Below are 16661 nucleotides of genomic sequence, written 5' to 3'. Positions count from 1 at the left end.
TATGCGAATCATTTCTCTATGTTGTCGCTAGATGGGATGATTGAGATCAAAAAACATCGCCTCTCAGTGCATGGTTTGCTGTAGCTCAACCTACCACAAGATGGCGACAACGTTACACTAAGGTCCGACTTCGTATACATTTTCTTTACTTAGATTGCATAATTGGCATTTAAACCCTTTTTACCCAACAAAACGTGAATAATAGATTATTCTTTTCCAGTGAGGAAGCATACAATGTGTGTTTAGTTCTGGCTGCGGTTTTACATAAAAGTGATTGCTTCAGGTTGTAGCTCGTGAACTGCGGATGGATACGACTGCACACTGCGACCCACGTGTATAAAGACTGGTCTGGTGCCGAAAAGTAGTTCCTTTCCTTTTTCTTCAGTCAGGGAGCGCAAGGGACTACACTTTTGCTGCATTTTATTCAAGAAAAAGTCAACGAAATTACCAAGGTGCGTACATTAACGGGTCCGTAGCTCGTGTCAGACATCCTTACCTTTATAAGTTTGTTAAAATATCATCGGTATGTATGTGTTTAACGAACATTATTAGTTAATGAAAATCCAGAGGTTAATATGGTGGTCGAATAAGTGTTTCGTGGAAGACAGACGCCTAGTACGTCGGCTGATGTTTTCATTTTCCTCTCGAGAGACTACTATTTGCTTATGTTTCCGAGCATCGTAGTGATGCTCTTGAGCAGCGGGAATGCGGCACCGTGATGTCAGGCAGGTGTGGTGACGGTGACTCCGCTGGATCGAGTTCTCGGCCTGATTAAATCCGTTATAAACCCACGTTAAACCGGTACACTGAGTTTAATGTGTGCGTAATAAGGCCTGGTTACCAGCCACGAGGGGTAGTGTTCATTTGGTCGTTACGTAATTGAACGCGGTTTCAATTAACCTCCACGTTTTACTGAAACTATCACATGGAGGCTAAAACAAGTACGTTTGTAGTATTTATGGAAGTCGTCGTCGCATTGTTTATCTATTAAAGTGACTTGAGTTGATCCGCCTTAATCGTTCGCCAGCACGTGTTTGCTGCGTCCATTGTCTAGTAGAAGCCATGTTTGTTAACTGACACTTCCGCCCTTATGTAGCAGACTGCTGCAGCGGCCATCCAACTTAATGAAGCCACTTGACGAAATCGCGTTACTTTGAAACTATCTTAAGTTCTGTTTCACTTTCATTTACTGAAGTGACTTTGTTATATTTTCAGATGCCTGAAGAAATGCACCAAGAGGAGGAGGTTGAGACCTTTGCCTTCCAGGCAGAGATCGCTCAGCTGATGTCCCTGATCATCAACACCTTCTACTCCAACAAAGAGATCTTCCTTAGGGAGTTGATCTCAAACGCTTCTGATGTGAGTCTGCTGAAGCTTCAGTATTCTTCTGACTTTAAGGAAGAAACTAACCGCTATTCCCTGTTTTCAGGCTCTGGACAAAATCCGCTATGAAAGCTTGACTGACCCCTCAAAACTGGACACTGGCAAAGATCTGAAAATTGACATCATTCCCAACAAAGCTGACCGGACTTTGACCCTGATTGACACCGGGATTGGCATGACCAAAGCTGACCTTATTAACAACCTGGGCACCATCGCCAAGTCGGGCACAAAGGCCTTCATGGAGGCCCTCCAGGTACTACGCATCCCATAATGGCCTGCACAGGATCTTAAGAGACTGACTGATCTTGTGAAGCTAAATTTGTTTTATTCCTCCAGGCTGGTGCTGACATCTCAATGATTGGTCAGTTCGGTGTGGGTTTTTACTCTGCTTATCTTGTTGCTGAGAAAGTGGTCGTCATCACCAAACACAATGATGATGAGCAGTACGCCTGGGAGTCATCTGCTGGAGGTTCCTTCACAGTCAAGGTTGACAGCGGTGTGTAATTCTAACCATCACCAGTGACGTCTGAGTGTGCACTACTTGCTTACTCTAGTTTATTTTAGCTTTTCTGAAAATTCCTCAAATGTTTTCAGGCGAGCCCATTGGCCGTGGAACTAAGATCATTCTGCACCTGAAGGAGGACCAGACAGAGTATGTGGAGGACAAGAGGGTCAAGGAGATCGTTAAGAAGCACTCTCAATTCATTGGCTACCCCATCACCTTGTTTGTAAGTGCTTAAAAGTACGTTTTAAAAATTTTAAGTCTTGGGCAGATTTCTAAAGCTTTTATGTCGCAGGTGGAGAAGGAGCGCGACAAGGAGATTAGTGACGACGAGGCAGAGGAGGAAAAGACCGAGAAAGAGGAGAAAGAAGAAGAAGCTGAAGACAAGCCCAAGATTGAAGATGTGGGTTCAGATGATGAGGAGGATTCCAAAGACAAGGACAAGAAGAAGAAGAAAAAGATCAAGGAGAAGTACATTGATCAGGAGGAGCTGAACAAGACCAAGCCCATCTGGACCAGGAACCCCGATGACATCACAAATGAAGAATATGGTGAATTCTACAAGAGTCTAACAAATGACTGGGAGGATCACCTGGCTGTCAAGGTACACGAGTTTCCGACAAAGTTTTAACCCTGCGGGCTGATTTTTTTTCTAATGCTTTATTTTCTTTCAGCACTTCTCTGTGGAAGGCCAGCTGGAGTTCAGAGCCCTGCTCTTTATTCCTCGCCGTGCACCCTTTGACCTCTTCGAGAACAAGAAAAAGAAGAACAACATCAAGCTGTACGTCAGGCGGGTCTTCATCATGGACAACTGTGAGGAGCTCATTCCTGAGTATCTGAGTAAGTTCAGCTGCATTTTCCACTGTGGTCTGAAATGATTCCACAGACTCTTTAAATGGCTAATGCATTTAAAATTACTTTGTCCACTCAAGACTTCATCCGTGGTGTTGTGGACTCTGAGGACCTGCCCCTCAACATCTCCAGAGAAATGCTGCAGCAAAGCAAGATCCTGAAGGTTATTCGCAAAAACATAGTCAAGAAGTGCTTGGAGCTGTTTGCAGAACTGTCGGAGGACAAAGACAACTACAAGAAATTCTACGAGGCTTTCTCAAAGAACATGAAGGTATTGAAACTAAATGGTGGATTCATCTGAATTGGCTTGGTGTGTTTTATAAACTGAGGGACGCATTGCTGTATTTTGCATTTAAAGATCATGTTTGGTTGCTTTTTTCCTCAGCTGGGCATACATGAGGACTCTCAGAACCGCAAGAAGCTGTCTGAGCTTTTGCGCTACCACAGCTCCCAGTCTGGTGATGAGATGACCTCCTTGACTGAGTACCTCACCCGCATGAAGGAAAACCAGAAGTCGATCTACTACATTACTGGTACTAACACACACTATCTGGAAACCACACCTCCCCGTAGACTTGTTCATCCTTGCTGAGGATCTGGTTTCTCTGCAGGTGAGAGCAAAGATCAGGTGGCCAACTCCGCCTTCGTCGAGCGTGTCCGCAAACGTGGCTTTGAGGTGCTGTACATGACAGAGCCCATTGATGAGTACTGCGTCCAGCAGCTGAAGGAGTTCGATGGCAAGACCCTGGTCTCTGTCACCAAGGAGGGTCTAGAGCTGCCTGAAGATGAGGATGAGAAGAAAAAGATGGAGGAGGACAAAGCCAAATATGAGAACCTCTGCAAGCTCATGAAGGAGATCCTCGACAAAAAAGTGGAGAAGGTGTGTGTTTTGGGTTTCCTTTCCCTGTAGGCTTAAGTTTTCATGAAGGGTTTCCTTGTGGTCCAACATGGTGTAAACCTTTGTGCTTAATTTCCTCCAGGTGACTGTGTCCAACAGGCTGGTGTCTTCCCCTTGCTGCATTGTGACAAGCACGTATGGCTGGACGGCAAACATGGAGAGGATCATGAAGGCCCAGGCACTCAGGGACAACTCCACCATGGGTTACATGATGGCCAAGAAGCACTTGGAAATCAACCCTGACCATCCAATCATGGAGACTCTGAGGCAGAAGGCTGAGGCTGACAAGAACGACAAAGCAGTGAAAGACCTTGTTGTCCTGCTCTTTGAGACGGCCCTGCTTTCTTCAGGCTTCTCTCTCGATGATCCACAGACTCATTCCAACCGTATCTACAGGATGATCAAACTTGGCCTTGGTAGGAACTCATCAGATTAGCTGTTGGTGGGTTTTTATTTCTCTCCTTTCTAATGTGTGCTTATGGGGTTTTTTTTTTTTTTTTTTTTTTTTTTTTTTTTTAGGTATTGATGATGATGACATTCCAACAGAAGAGACCACCACCACCACATCTGTTCCAGAAGAGATGCCACCTCTTGAAGGTGATGAAGATGCTTCACGAATGGAAGAGGTTGATTAAACGGACTTTACCACACTTCAAAACACTTAAAACCCTGTTTTACCAGTAGTTTATTCCCTAAAAGTGCAGTAACTGTAAATTAAATCATTCCTGTGGTGTGGAGGACCAGAGTTGCTGTTACTGGAACCTTACACTGCTATTCCTTCGAAAAACTTTTATTTTGCTGTGAAATTACAAAAGTGATTTTTTTTTTTTGTTTTGTTTTTTTTAGTACTGTTGCTCCGACTTAAATGTTTGTGGTAAATGTTCAGATGTTGGTCTATAGTCTGACGTTCAAAGGGTTTGCTAAAATCAGTTCATGTGCAATGCTGCATGGAGGGAGAGGACTGTTTGGTTCTTTTTGCCTGAGTTCAGGCCTGCCTGTGCGACAAGTCTTGTTTTGCAGAAAATAAAAAGCTGTAATACCTTGTTTTTGTTTATCTGGATCCTTTAGTTTCCACTCTTGGGACTTTGTTTTTTCTAGACATTACCTTCTCCACCAGAGGGAGACATGAACACATTTAGATCAATCTTAAAAGTTAACTTTATAGTATACTTATCAATCACTTAAAACTGTGTAAAATAGTTGTAACTTGCACCATACTTTGTAACTTGTTGGATCAAAGCTATTTACTGAAATAGAAAAATAACATACAAATGATTAGACTACCTAACACAATATACCTCCTGGCGCAATCTACAGTCATGTGCCTCGACTACTGCAATGCCTAACTGGTCTTCCAGCTCAACTGTGAGAGCTGATTATCTGGGCTGCATGATGGCGCAGTGGTTAGCACTTTTGCCTCGCAGCACGAAGGAACAGTAGGTTCGAAACTCGGCTGCGTGCAGATGCGTATTCTCCGCGTGCGTGGGTTTCCTCCGGGTACTCCGGTTTGCTAGCCTGGCAAGCCAGACTAAATAAATGTATTTAAACTTTGCAAAGCAAGAATTTGGTCTAGTTCACTAAGCTACCGGTTTCCCCCACAGATCACAACATGCCCTATAGGTTATAAATTGTAAGTCGCTTGGATAAAAGCTTCTGCTAAATAAACTACAAATAGTCAAGAATGCAGCAGAGCATTGAGTTGTCCATCAGCCTTAAAAAAGCACATGTTACCCTCTTTGAGCTCCATTGGTTAATTCTTGCTGCTCACATCAAATTCAAACGGCTAACAGAAGCATACAAAGTCCTGGATGGTACAGATGAATTACCTGAACCCTCTTGCAAAGGCTTACGTCTCAGCCTGGCCACTCCATTCATCAAGGGCTTACACGACAAACTCTTGCCGTGTTTCGTTCTACAGATATAGACCTAAGCACTACTAGAACAGGGGTGTTCTTGTTTTTCAAGAAACTCCTGAAGACCCAGCTGTTCAGGGAGCATTTTTTTAAACTAGCACCCATCCCTCACTCTACTGCACAGTCCATGTTCGCTTCCCTCTTTCATTATTCATCATGCTGCCTCACTGCCACCTAGGATCGACGGAATAGTGTTTGTTAGCCTCAAGGGCTACCTGCTGGCTTGATTATCACCTGTAAGTCGCTTTGGACAAAAGCGTCTGTTAAATATATAAATGTGGGCCCAGGACCATGAACAGAGATGAAGGAATACACACTGGACCATTCATGGGACATTCACCTTTTCACCCCTGACATGTTTTCATGTCTGCTTCAGTGTTTAAAACAATTGTTTGGATAGTAATGCCTGATATATGAGCAGTTATTTGTTTGGTGAGCTATAGCTATCGCGCACAGAGGTGAAGTTAGTTGGACACTGGATTTTTGGCAATCGCTCCATGGCGAACTATGGTCAGCGATGGGTTTTCATGCCATGCGTGGTGCCACAAATGGCGGTTAGCTGTGTTCCTAGCTGAGTTGAAGCTACCGGTCACGGTGGTGAATTTACTTTGATACTGCACTCTAGTCGAGGTGGATTTTTGTGAGCTGATGTTGGTTTAATTGTTTGCTCGGTGAGCGTACCCCTGCTATGTTTATCAGGAATTTGGTAGTTTAGCTAATACCGAGGGGCCTGCTTCTGTGTTTACACCAATTGCGTAGTAATGTATGACTTTATATCAGTTTATATATGAGCAATCGCTTGCTTAGCTAGCATCGAGGTGAGCTATAGCTACCTGGCACCTGACTTCTCATCATGTTGCCACTGTCTTGCGCCAGATGGCAGGCCCCTTTCAGAATTTCTTCAGGAATTGTCTAGTTAAGGGACCTGCTGCAGCAGCAAGCATGGCCCTTATGCACCTGCTCATGCCCATGAACAATAACATGATTTTCTTTTACCCAAATATCATTGTTTTGGGTTTTTAACCTCAACATCTGGTAGACCCAAAGCGAGAAATGCATCAGAGGACAAGTTTCTGAGAGTTAACAGCTTGCATTATAGGCGGCTTACAGGGCAACAGCTTCAAGCACAGCTTAATATTGGTCAAAGTAAGCAAGTAGCATTTTCAACTGTGAAGAGAAGATTTCGAGCTGCAGGTTTGACAGGACGACTTGCAGCAAAAAAGCCTCTGCGAAGATGTCAGAATAAGAGAAAGAGGCTTGCCTGGGCCATGAAACGCCACCATTGGACTACTGAAGACTGGAAGAAGGTATTATGGACTGATGAATCCAAATTTGAAATCTCACGCAGGATCTTTGTACGCTGTCAAGCAGGTGAAAGGATGGTTCCACGGTGTGTGGCATCAACTGTCAAACATGGAGGAGGAAGTGTAATGGACTGGGACTGTTTTGCTGGATCCAGGTTCAGTGACTTGTACAGAGTGAGAAGCACTCTGAACCAAAAGAGCTACCACAGCATTCTCCAGTGCCAAGCAGTACCCTCTGGTATATGCCTAGTTAGTCAGGGGTTCTTCCTACAGCAAGATAGCAACCCAAAACATCATTGCAAGCTACGCCAGAACTACCTCAGCAAAAAAGAACAAGATGGTAAGCTTGTAAAATTGGAGGGGGCAGCACAGTCTCCAGACTTAAACCCCATCGAGCTGGTTTGGGATGAACTGGACAGAAGAGTGAAAGCAAAGCAACCTACAAGTGCCACACATTTATGGGGCCTTCTGCAACAGATATGGGAAGAGCTTTCTGAAGAATATTTGATTTCTATTGTAGAAAGAATGCCACGAGTGTGTTCAGCTCTGCCAAAGGTGGCTACTTTGATGAGTCAAAAGTTTAGAACACATTTTCGTCTATAAATTGATTCCAAGATTTCTTTTTTTTTTAAACTCCAATTGCTTATTTGTACTATGCTTTCATTTGAGAGTGCAATGTAACATAACTGCATTATTTCCAATAAAAAACTGGAAAAATTGGGGTGTTCTAAAACTTTTGACCGGTATATATATATACATAAATATATAAATATAAATATATATAAGAGAGAGAGAGGTATAGTGTAGAGTTCAGGGGAAGTTCAGCTGAGCATTACAAGATAAATGCTGAACGTGTTTGTCCCTCCTGATGTACTAAAGTTTACATGGATAAAGTTACTGCCTGCCTGCTTTTTAACTAGAAAAGATAACAGCAAAATAGTTTCTTGAAGATTTATCACGATTCATTTAATTGTAGTTTCACTTGTGTTTGGAGCATCTTAAAACGGTTTATATGGTCTTGTAGCCCAGCCTCTGTTGTCTTGGTAAAGATAAGGTTATAAAGTGTGATGCTAAACTTTTCTGGGGGACGCTCCAGCAAACAGCATTTCTGCAAGAAATGCAATTCATCTAGTAAATTATATAAATGCAATAAAACTATATAGAAAAAATGCAAAACCGTAAAAAATTTACTTCTAGTGTTCTGGTAGTACTTTTCTTGGCTACGTCTCGATTTAAACCGACTAAAAATAAATGTGTTTTGAGCTGAAGAGGGCTTTTTCAATGTGGCTCCAAAGCCCTGCACGTAGTTGCTGCGTCAAGTGGACCCCCGTTGTCAACACACACGCGCACATTTTATTATGCATTTAAAATAAATGCGACATTTAGTAAGGTATATTACTAAAATAAAAATGAATGAATTTTAAACAAGATTGATTTTTTTCATTCCTTCTATGGCAGAGCTTTTGTTCTGCCCGCTGATTTGCCTGATTAAAATGCAAAGCACATATAAAAAGTATAAATATGCCTTAATGTCCATTACATCACATTAAATATAGAGTAATAGGAGTAAGAACGTACAATCAAATTTAACATGTTTATATTTTTACTTAAGCCTTGCTGTTTTTATTTTCGTCAGGCACCATTAAGCATCCTAAAAACTGTTAAGGTCCTCAGTCTAAACAAGGAAGCATGAAACTTTCTGAGAAAGCTGTCCACAAATTCGGATTTTATTCAATTTAGCTGTTTTTCGTTGCGTATTTTTCTTATTTAAATTGATTTCCTACTTAATAGCAGAATGTTTATCTCTTCACAAAACTCACCGGTCGCCTTCAAAGGTTTCACCCTCGTCATGGTGAGTATGCCTGGGCAGTCAATCCTGTCATTTCCTTAGTTTGTCACGTTTTTACTGCTAATCAGTAACTCATATAGTTATTTGGTGTCACAAATGGAATTAATGGGAGTATTTGTAAAATAATGCTAATAAAATTGTTTGCTAATGTTTTTTTTTAGGTAGGAGTTGCATCTGATTTATTGAACTTTGCTTCTTTACAGCTTCTTCTCAGTAATTTTCTTGTAGCTGATTGCTTAAAATAAAATAAAAAAGCCTGATTTTAAAAACGGGAATTAAATAGTAACTATAGGAAATACATCTAAAGTATACAAAATATTAATTCTTTCCTTTGGTTTGTTAAAAGCCACGTCGTCACTTTAAGTACTAGAGCATGCATTTGAGTATTTATTATTAGTGTTAAAGGATTCATTTGTAGTTATTTTGTCCAGACAGATCAAAACGAATGTAGATATCAAGAGCTGTATTTGGTAAAACTGTTGGCCAAATACGCCTGTGACATTATTTTATAACGTTTTGATAAGACTTAAATGAAAACTACAAAAACATTGAGATGAGGCAAAAGTACAAGTCTAAATGTGTACTTTCAGTGTGGTACCTGGCTACCATTTCCGTTCTCAGAGAAGAAAAGCAGCTTATCTTGACTTTTGAGAAGCTGGAGGTAGAAATGCTGATTGAATTTTTTTTTCTCTCCCTAGCCTGCAGTAGCTGTGGGGAACGTGGGTCAGCTGGCTGTCGACCTCATCATTTCCACTCTCAACTTGAGTAGAGTGGGTTACTTACACACAGACTGTCTGATTCCGATGGCCGGGAACAACCCATACAGCACCTGCAAAGAGGACGCTGAGGGGTTGCACTGTCCCGCAGAGGGTAGCGTCTCATTACTGACCTTTAATGGATCTAGAACTCTGTAGAGTGATCACTTCATTTCTTCCAGTTTAAAAATTAACATTTTTTGTTTAGTTTTCACAGCAGCAGAACGGAAGTTGGCAGTTCTTCAAATCAGAGTGCCGATTATTCAGGTACATTTTCTTTTTTTTTTTTTTCCAACAAGTTTTTATAACATTGACTGAATTCATATCCTATAAACTTTGTTTTCACTGCAGAAAAAGTCTAAGAAGTTCCGTCAGATGCTCGTTTCCTGGATCAAATCCAGTGGCTTCTCAAGGACTGTGGTCCTCTCCAGCAGCCACGCCTACCAGAGAGATGACCAGCAGCTGCATGGGTAAACATCAACACCATCCATCTTTTTGTCCACTTCTGCTCTTTAAAGTCGTTTCTAAGTGCCGATGAGTAAAATGTGCCTGTTTAGGACTCCCTTGAGGTATCTGGCAACCCCGTCCCTACTGAAGGTGAGCGTGGACACACTGAAGGAGCTTGGCTGGAGAGAGATGGAGCGAGTGCCGGCATTTCCTGGAGTGAAGGACGCTGATGCAGAGCCAAGACTGTGCATCCCAGGAGGAGGCATCACCAAAGGGCTTTACTCCGACAGGTAGATAGGGAAATAACTAAAGAAAACCTGAGGAGACGTTTAAAAAATTTGCTCCTCTAAAGATGAGGAAGACAGCGGGGTTTGACATTTTTTGTGATGTTGGGAGAATTTAGGCACTTAGGACACACCAAACCAAAGCTTTTTCATGGTTTTGTGTTTTCTTTTCACATTTGCACAATTCTTACTCAGAATTACAAAATGTAGCATTTTCCTTTCTTTTCTCTCCTCCTGATCACATGTCCGGTCGTGTGTTCAGCTGTTTAGCTGAGGACCTCCCACTCGCTGTGCTGCTGCTCTTCTGTTCAGAAGGTGACAACATCCCAGACGCCTTTGCTTTGGTCAACCACCTCAACGACTGGCTCCATCTGCTGGACACTCTGGTAATCTACAGATTTCACAAAGAGCCTTTTTATGTAGACTCAATCAGATTTGAAATTCCCAACAATCATCTGATCCTCCTTCCAGGGCTGCGAGTGCAAGTGGAAGATCCCGACTTCCTGGAGTCTCCTGTTTGGATCAGGCATTCCTCCTGCTCTGTTCTGATTTGCTTTTCTTTCTTTGATCCTAAATATATTGACTCAGATTTGCAAAAATATTTTGTTCTACTTGTAAGATGTTCCACGTTCCTGAATAATTCTCTTTCTTCTGCTTATTTGGATGTGCCAACATGACAGGAATAGACTCTTATACTGCACTTTGCTCTATGACTTGGCTGTCTAGAATTATTTTTTCTTTAATTGAGAGTGGTGGGAATAGGCTTACACACACACACACACACACACACACACACACACACACACACACACACACACACACACACACACATAATTTAAGTACTGATTAGTATATGTGGGTAATTTTAAAATTGAACCTACGTTTGCAAAAGGCTGGAGCTGGTAAACCATTTTCCTTTTGTCTACTTTCAGTTAAAGACAGATGAAATGAAATAAAGGGGTTAAATCAAAGAAAACCAGTTTTCCATCCTGTAATAAAAAAGCACATGGCCAGAGATGAAATGCCAGCCGAGCAGTGAGGGCACCGTGTTCTTGAAAGTGCGAGACATTAGCTAATCTGCTGGGGGAATCGTAACAAGTGTAGCTTTCCTGGAAGTCATGTTTTTAAGTATGAGGGGGTGGCTGCAGCAGCTCTTTTTATGCCATTGTCGGTAAAAACTGAATTATGGGTGTCTCTACCTCCTCGACACCAGAGTAGTAGTGGGGAACTTAAACTGTGTCATTTAGAAAAAAAGAACTTCACTACTTTTATGCCTCCTTGTGATTGAAGAGAATTGACTGTGTGCAGATACTTACCGTGATATGCCAATTTTTTTTTTAAATAAAGAACAAATGCTGACATCTGAGCTTAAAGGAGTCATTTAGTGGTGATAAAAATCACCTGCCTTGAATCCCAGAGCATTAAATCATTTAGTTGTTGAGTTTTAGCCGTTTTGATCAAAGTTTGAAAAATATATAATCTCGCGCAAAAACACAAGGTCACATGCAATCTGCGAAGAAAACCATGGAAACTTTTAGCTCAATAAAAACTTTAACTTAAGTTTATGGTTGAATAGCTATGGTGGCCATATTGAAAAGACGACGTCAAACGTGATTCGCAGATGAAAATCCAAGGATCACATTTGGAAAATCTCATTTAAATGTGTCCTGTGGTTCATGAGGAATTTTGATAACACTAGTATAAACCAACACACACAAATTTTTTGGGTGGATGGAAGTTTTAGACAACATCCTCGAAAATGTTTGTCAAATGTTTCTAAAAGACGACCTTGTCGAAACCTGAGTTTAGTTTTCTGGAGGTTTTTGTTTACTGGAATCGAGTCGCGACTATTCCTGTAGCTGAAACACTTGACTGACAGCACCACAAAGTAAACACAAGTCATTACATAAATGTGTACAACATGTAAAAACTAAAGAACTAGTTATGAATGCAAATCTGAAAGGTTGCTTTAAGTCACTTATTAAAAATTTTAAACTCATTTCCAAATTTATAGTGATTTTAATGTAGGATTTTTGCCAAATAAGTGAACCTAAAATACTTTTGTATCTACAAAGATTCATCATCCAGACAAAAATGATAGAAAAACAATTTATAGGTCATAAGTCACCGTTTAGCACAGAGTAAAAGAAAAACAAACAAAAAACAATTCTGTCTGGTTGAACGGAGCTGGAAACTTCCTGGTGAGAGCCATTACAAGTCAGCAAAAGTTTCCCTCATTAAACCGAAAGGTAAACCTGTTCAGATTTTTTTAAATAAAGGACTTCCAGTGGAAACATCTAACCCCCATGTGTAAATCTGAACCCACAAATGCAAAGCACATGGATTCAGGGGGGGTTCCTGATGTGTCAGTGGGCTGTGGTACATGACTTTAGCCACCACCGTTAGAGCTGAGAAGCCATCTTTGTGACTTTTGCAGCCCTTTTCAGAGCTGAAAATACAGAATCATCCTGAAGTGTTCCAGTTGGCAGACCACGTCTTCTACTTCTGACACAAATCCAACTCTGATTTCTCTGGGCCATCTCTAAATACTCATCGCATGTGTCAGGTTGACCACAGTTACCAGACACCTTGGTGTGCCACAGCAGTGCCAGACCACCGCAGACTATTGTTCATAAAATTAAACTTGACATTATGATGTGTGTAATCTGGTTTCAATGACATTTGAAATGCGAGAAAACAAAAACGTAAGAACTACTCATGACCTGAAATAATTGTGCTACATCAGGTATGGAGAGACTTCTCATATTTGGCAGCTCTTGCTAAATACTAAACCGGAACAGTACACCTACAGCTAGCAGGGAGGAAGCAAGATGAGCAGATAAAAAGGCCCACGCAACAGAAAGCAAGTCTTCTATCATAATGTATAAAACACAATAACGTTTATGACGAGGCGTGAGATGCTGGAGTTCAGCACGTGGCCCGGCCAGCAGACATTGTTTATGCTCCACTTGTACTGTAAAATGTTGTGGTTCCAGTGCTATTTTTAAAATACCCCTGCATTCAGGATTGGTATCACTTCCACTTCGTGTGTGGTGTAAAAGATATGTGGAAGTGGGAGAACCTGTCATGAATTCAACAGTCTTTGTGAATTAAAATAAAACATTTTGAAATACAAGAAAAGAAAAACTTCAGCATCTAAGTAAGATGGGAGATAAAAGTTACAAGTCAGCAGGGGTGTAAACAGTATTCATACCCAGATAGAAGTATACATATAGGGTTTAAAATACTTCTGTAGATGCTGAAGTATTTTTGAACTCAATGGTTAGCGTTGTTAGCTTAACTTTAGCTTCTAACCTTCTTTACCTTATATTAGAGTAAAACAAAAAGGATGTGGCTTCTTAGGGGTACAAAAATAACTTTTGGCCCACTCTTGTTTACTGGTAGCCTGGCAAGCCATCCTATGTGAATATATAGTCTGGCCACGAGCCATAGACTTGGAGCTCAGTCATGGGGTGGAATCTATAGTTTACTTTCAAATGGTCTCTGCATGCTATTGGACAACAAACAACATGACATATAGGGAGCATAAGTCTCCAGACCTCCCTTTCCGGTCGGCTCATGGGTCCCCGGAAGAACGAAAAAATGAATGCAAGTCAACGGGGCTAAAAGAGCTATTTACGAATCCGCCTTGCCTTACGCCCTGGATTGCACATATATTGTACTGCAATTTAAATGAAAAGTAATGAGGTGTGTTTCATCCATGCCAGTCATGTACATTGAGATTTATCAGCTTGTAACGTTTGTAATTAGCATGGCTACATCAGCACGTCACATATGTGACGTTGCCACATAATCTCCTCTCCCCTAGCGTAGCTGCTACTTACCAAATGGCCACATTTATGGTGGTTCTGTCCTCCTGAAGGAAGGATTTGAAGTTTGCTGAACCTACAGCCCTTTTCCTTCTGTTCCCGTGTCTGGTTCAATGACATCACTTTTGTGAAGCGCATTTGTAGTCCTGGACTTCTTTTCACACAAAACCTAAAAATAGTGTTTTCCCCGTCCGAAAATAAGCGCGCTCTTGGTATCAAAATGCTTCTTTACAAGTCACGAACATCATATGCGAAATCCATGGAGCATAACAAGCGGAATTAGAAAATAGCGTTTTTAGCCCCATTGACTTGCATTCATTTTTTCGTTCTTCCGGGGTCACATGGTCCGGAAGTAGATGGGCGTGACTTAGGCTCCCTATTCACCACTACGGATGTCAGTCAACGGGGCAGTCCACCATACACTGTTGAAGTGTGCAAGTACATCCCTTTTCTAAATAAAGGAGTCTAAATTGTCCAAAGTTGATGCCAAAGCCATTTCAAGCAAGACACTGCCATCTTAGTTGTTCCGCTTCGATGCATTATCTCGCCCACCAAACAGAGAGCGCTGTGATTGGCCCACCAAACTGATCGCTGTGACTGGCATAACACAATACTGATTGGGCCAATAGTAGAGCTGCTGAGGCTTCTAATGAATGTGACTAGACTGACATGCAGAGAAAAAAATCTTTTTGCTTCAGCTACTGTCTGTCTAGATTTCTAGGCTAGTTTACTGGCTTTGGTTCTTTAAAAAGCATTGCTGCTTTTTACCGGCCAGTGTCAAATTACAAATGCTGGTTTTACTCTGTCAGCCTGCAGTATAGAAACCGTCTACAGAGCAGCGTCAAGGTGTGCTCTCGGATCATCGGACTACCAGTGAGGAACTTAACATCTCAATGTGACCAGCATACAGGAAGTTTAGCACAGAAAATCATTAAAGACCCCGGCCTCACACCCTCTTCAAACTGTTTTTGAGTGGCTGCCCGCCAAATGCCGACTTCGATGCCCATGCTGTAAAACACAGAGAAGTTCCTTTATTCCCAGAGCTGTGCTTCTTCTCAATTCTTAGTACAGATGGGAAGTGTGTGCATTACTTGTATGTGTGCGTGCATGTAGTTACATGTGTATTTGTTTGTGTGTGTGAGTGAGTGTGTGTATGAGCATAAAGATTTACGCATAGTTGATCATTCACACGTAATGGTATGAGATGAATGCGTATCAAAATATAGCGTATAGGTTTTATGGGTTTTATGAATATGTATGTAAATTGATTGAGTTTGAGCCTAGAGATTTTAGTGTCCGCTGCTTCACAATGCCGTCTCAAATTGCCCTTCGGGGATTAATGAAGTTGTCTTAAATCTTGAGTCTTGAAATGCTGGTGCAGCAGGGTTTGCCGGCACAGACTTGGCCACCCAGTGGGATCAAGTATGACTGGCTCTAGAACCAGGAAGTAGGGAGGTGGGACAGATTGTAAACAAAGACTACGTCCCTCTTCTGCCTTTTTAAAAGGAGAAACACTGGCAACCACCCAGCCGGCGGACAAGTTAAAAATAAAATTACAAAAACACATCAGATCTTCACTAGGTAACGTGTTAGGAACAAAAAACTGCCGTGTCACTGGATGAAAATGATCAACCTACAGAAGCCTGAATTTGATGTCACCAAGACACTGAAACAGAAAAACTGTTAAGGCACGCCAGTCTGATATGCTGAAATGTCTCTGCAGAAACTCTAAATGGCTCCTAATGGTCCTCAGAAGTTTGTTTGATGCCCACGTTTGTATGCATACACCAGGGAAGGGTCTACACTCCTGTACAAGTCTGTGTCCCTCTATAGATACGACCCACCACCAAACCCACCATTCTGAACTACAGGCAGCATGACGTTTACCACAGCTTCTCCAGTTCAGTCAAGTCTGTTTCTAATGATTTGGTTGGAGACATACATGCTAGGCGCCTGCTGAAAATCACTTTCTAGAGCTCTGGCAGTCATCCGGTTCCTCCTTGCACACAGCACAGAATAAGGAGAGGGTAGTGATGAAGGTCACACCAAAGCCCGAACAGGTGAGTTTTCAGCTGCGTTTTGAAGGAGAGTCCAGAGTCTGGGGGTCACGGCTGCAATTCAAAATAAAGATGGAAGGACAGATAGCAGTTTGTCACATTCAAAACACTGCATCTTTAATCCGAAAGGTGCGCAAAACGGAACCTTTTCAAATGAAAAATAAAATTATTTAAATATTTAGGATTATTTTGGCCTTAATGAATGCGAATTTACAGAAACTTGACCAACAGAGTTTTTGCTAAATTCTGGTGAACCTATTTTTGACCTTGGATGTGACATCTATCAGGAGTGCGGCCATTTATTTCATCGTTTATCGTGTTTACTGACCTCACACTCTGTATGTTTTGCTAAATCTGCTGAAACATCCTCCCAGTCCCCTGATAGCTCGCCCCAACAGATTGCATCGTCTTTGTTTAACCCAAACAGCAAAATCAGAGAAATCTAACAGAATAACTTCTTCTGGTTTGAAGTTTGTGTGGTAATCTTTTTAAAAGACATGGTTACTAAACTCATTTTCTAGTTTGGCTGCTGTGGGAAAAAAATGAGCATGGTGTTTCAGGAAGATCCGAATGAATATTTAACATTT

The 16661-nt window shown here is 41.6% G+C and overlaps 2 protein-coding genes across 2 annotated transcripts; both read left to right on the top strand.

Moving 5' to 3' along the window:
• The first annotated feature begins 311 nt into the window (after positions 1-311).
• Positions 312-4561, top strand: hsp90ab1 (heat shock protein 90, alpha (cytosolic), class B member 1). Its single transcript, XM_015947488.3, has 12 exons — positions 312-452; positions 1216-1359; positions 1430-1636; positions 1720-1879; positions 1978-2111; positions 2181-2489; positions 2560-2725; positions 2818-3008; positions 3123-3270; positions 3349-3617; positions 3718-4051; positions 4155-4561. Exons 2-12 carry the CDS (start codon positions 1216-1218, stop codon positions 4268-4270), a joined length of 2178 nt encoding a protein of 725 aa, XP_015802974.3. The 5' UTR covers positions 312-452; the 3' UTR covers positions 4271-4561.
• A 3957-nt stretch (positions 4562-8518) lies between these two features.
• On the top strand, positions 8519-11021 carry LOC107377707 (proteasome (prosome, macropain) assembly chaperone 2). Its single transcript, XM_015947487.3, has 7 exons — positions 8519-8704; positions 9400-9571; positions 9665-9723; positions 9808-9926; positions 10014-10193; positions 10450-10573; positions 10659-11021. Exons 1-7 carry the CDS (start codon positions 8648-8650, stop codon positions 10734-10736), a joined length of 789 nt encoding a protein of 262 aa, XP_015802973.3. The 5' UTR covers positions 8519-8647; the 3' UTR covers positions 10737-11021.
• The last annotated feature ends 5640 nt before the right edge of the window (positions 11022-16661 follow it).

This window comes from Nothobranchius furzeri, chromosome 2 (assembly GCF_043380555.1).
Source record: "Nothobranchius furzeri strain GRZ-AD chromosome 2, NfurGRZ-RIMD1, whole genome shotgun sequence".
In the NCBI taxonomy this organism is placed as follows: Eukaryota; Metazoa; Chordata; class Actinopteri; order Cyprinodontiformes; family Nothobranchiidae; genus Nothobranchius; species Nothobranchius furzeri.
This window is presented reverse-complemented; position numbering and strand designations above follow the sequence as displayed.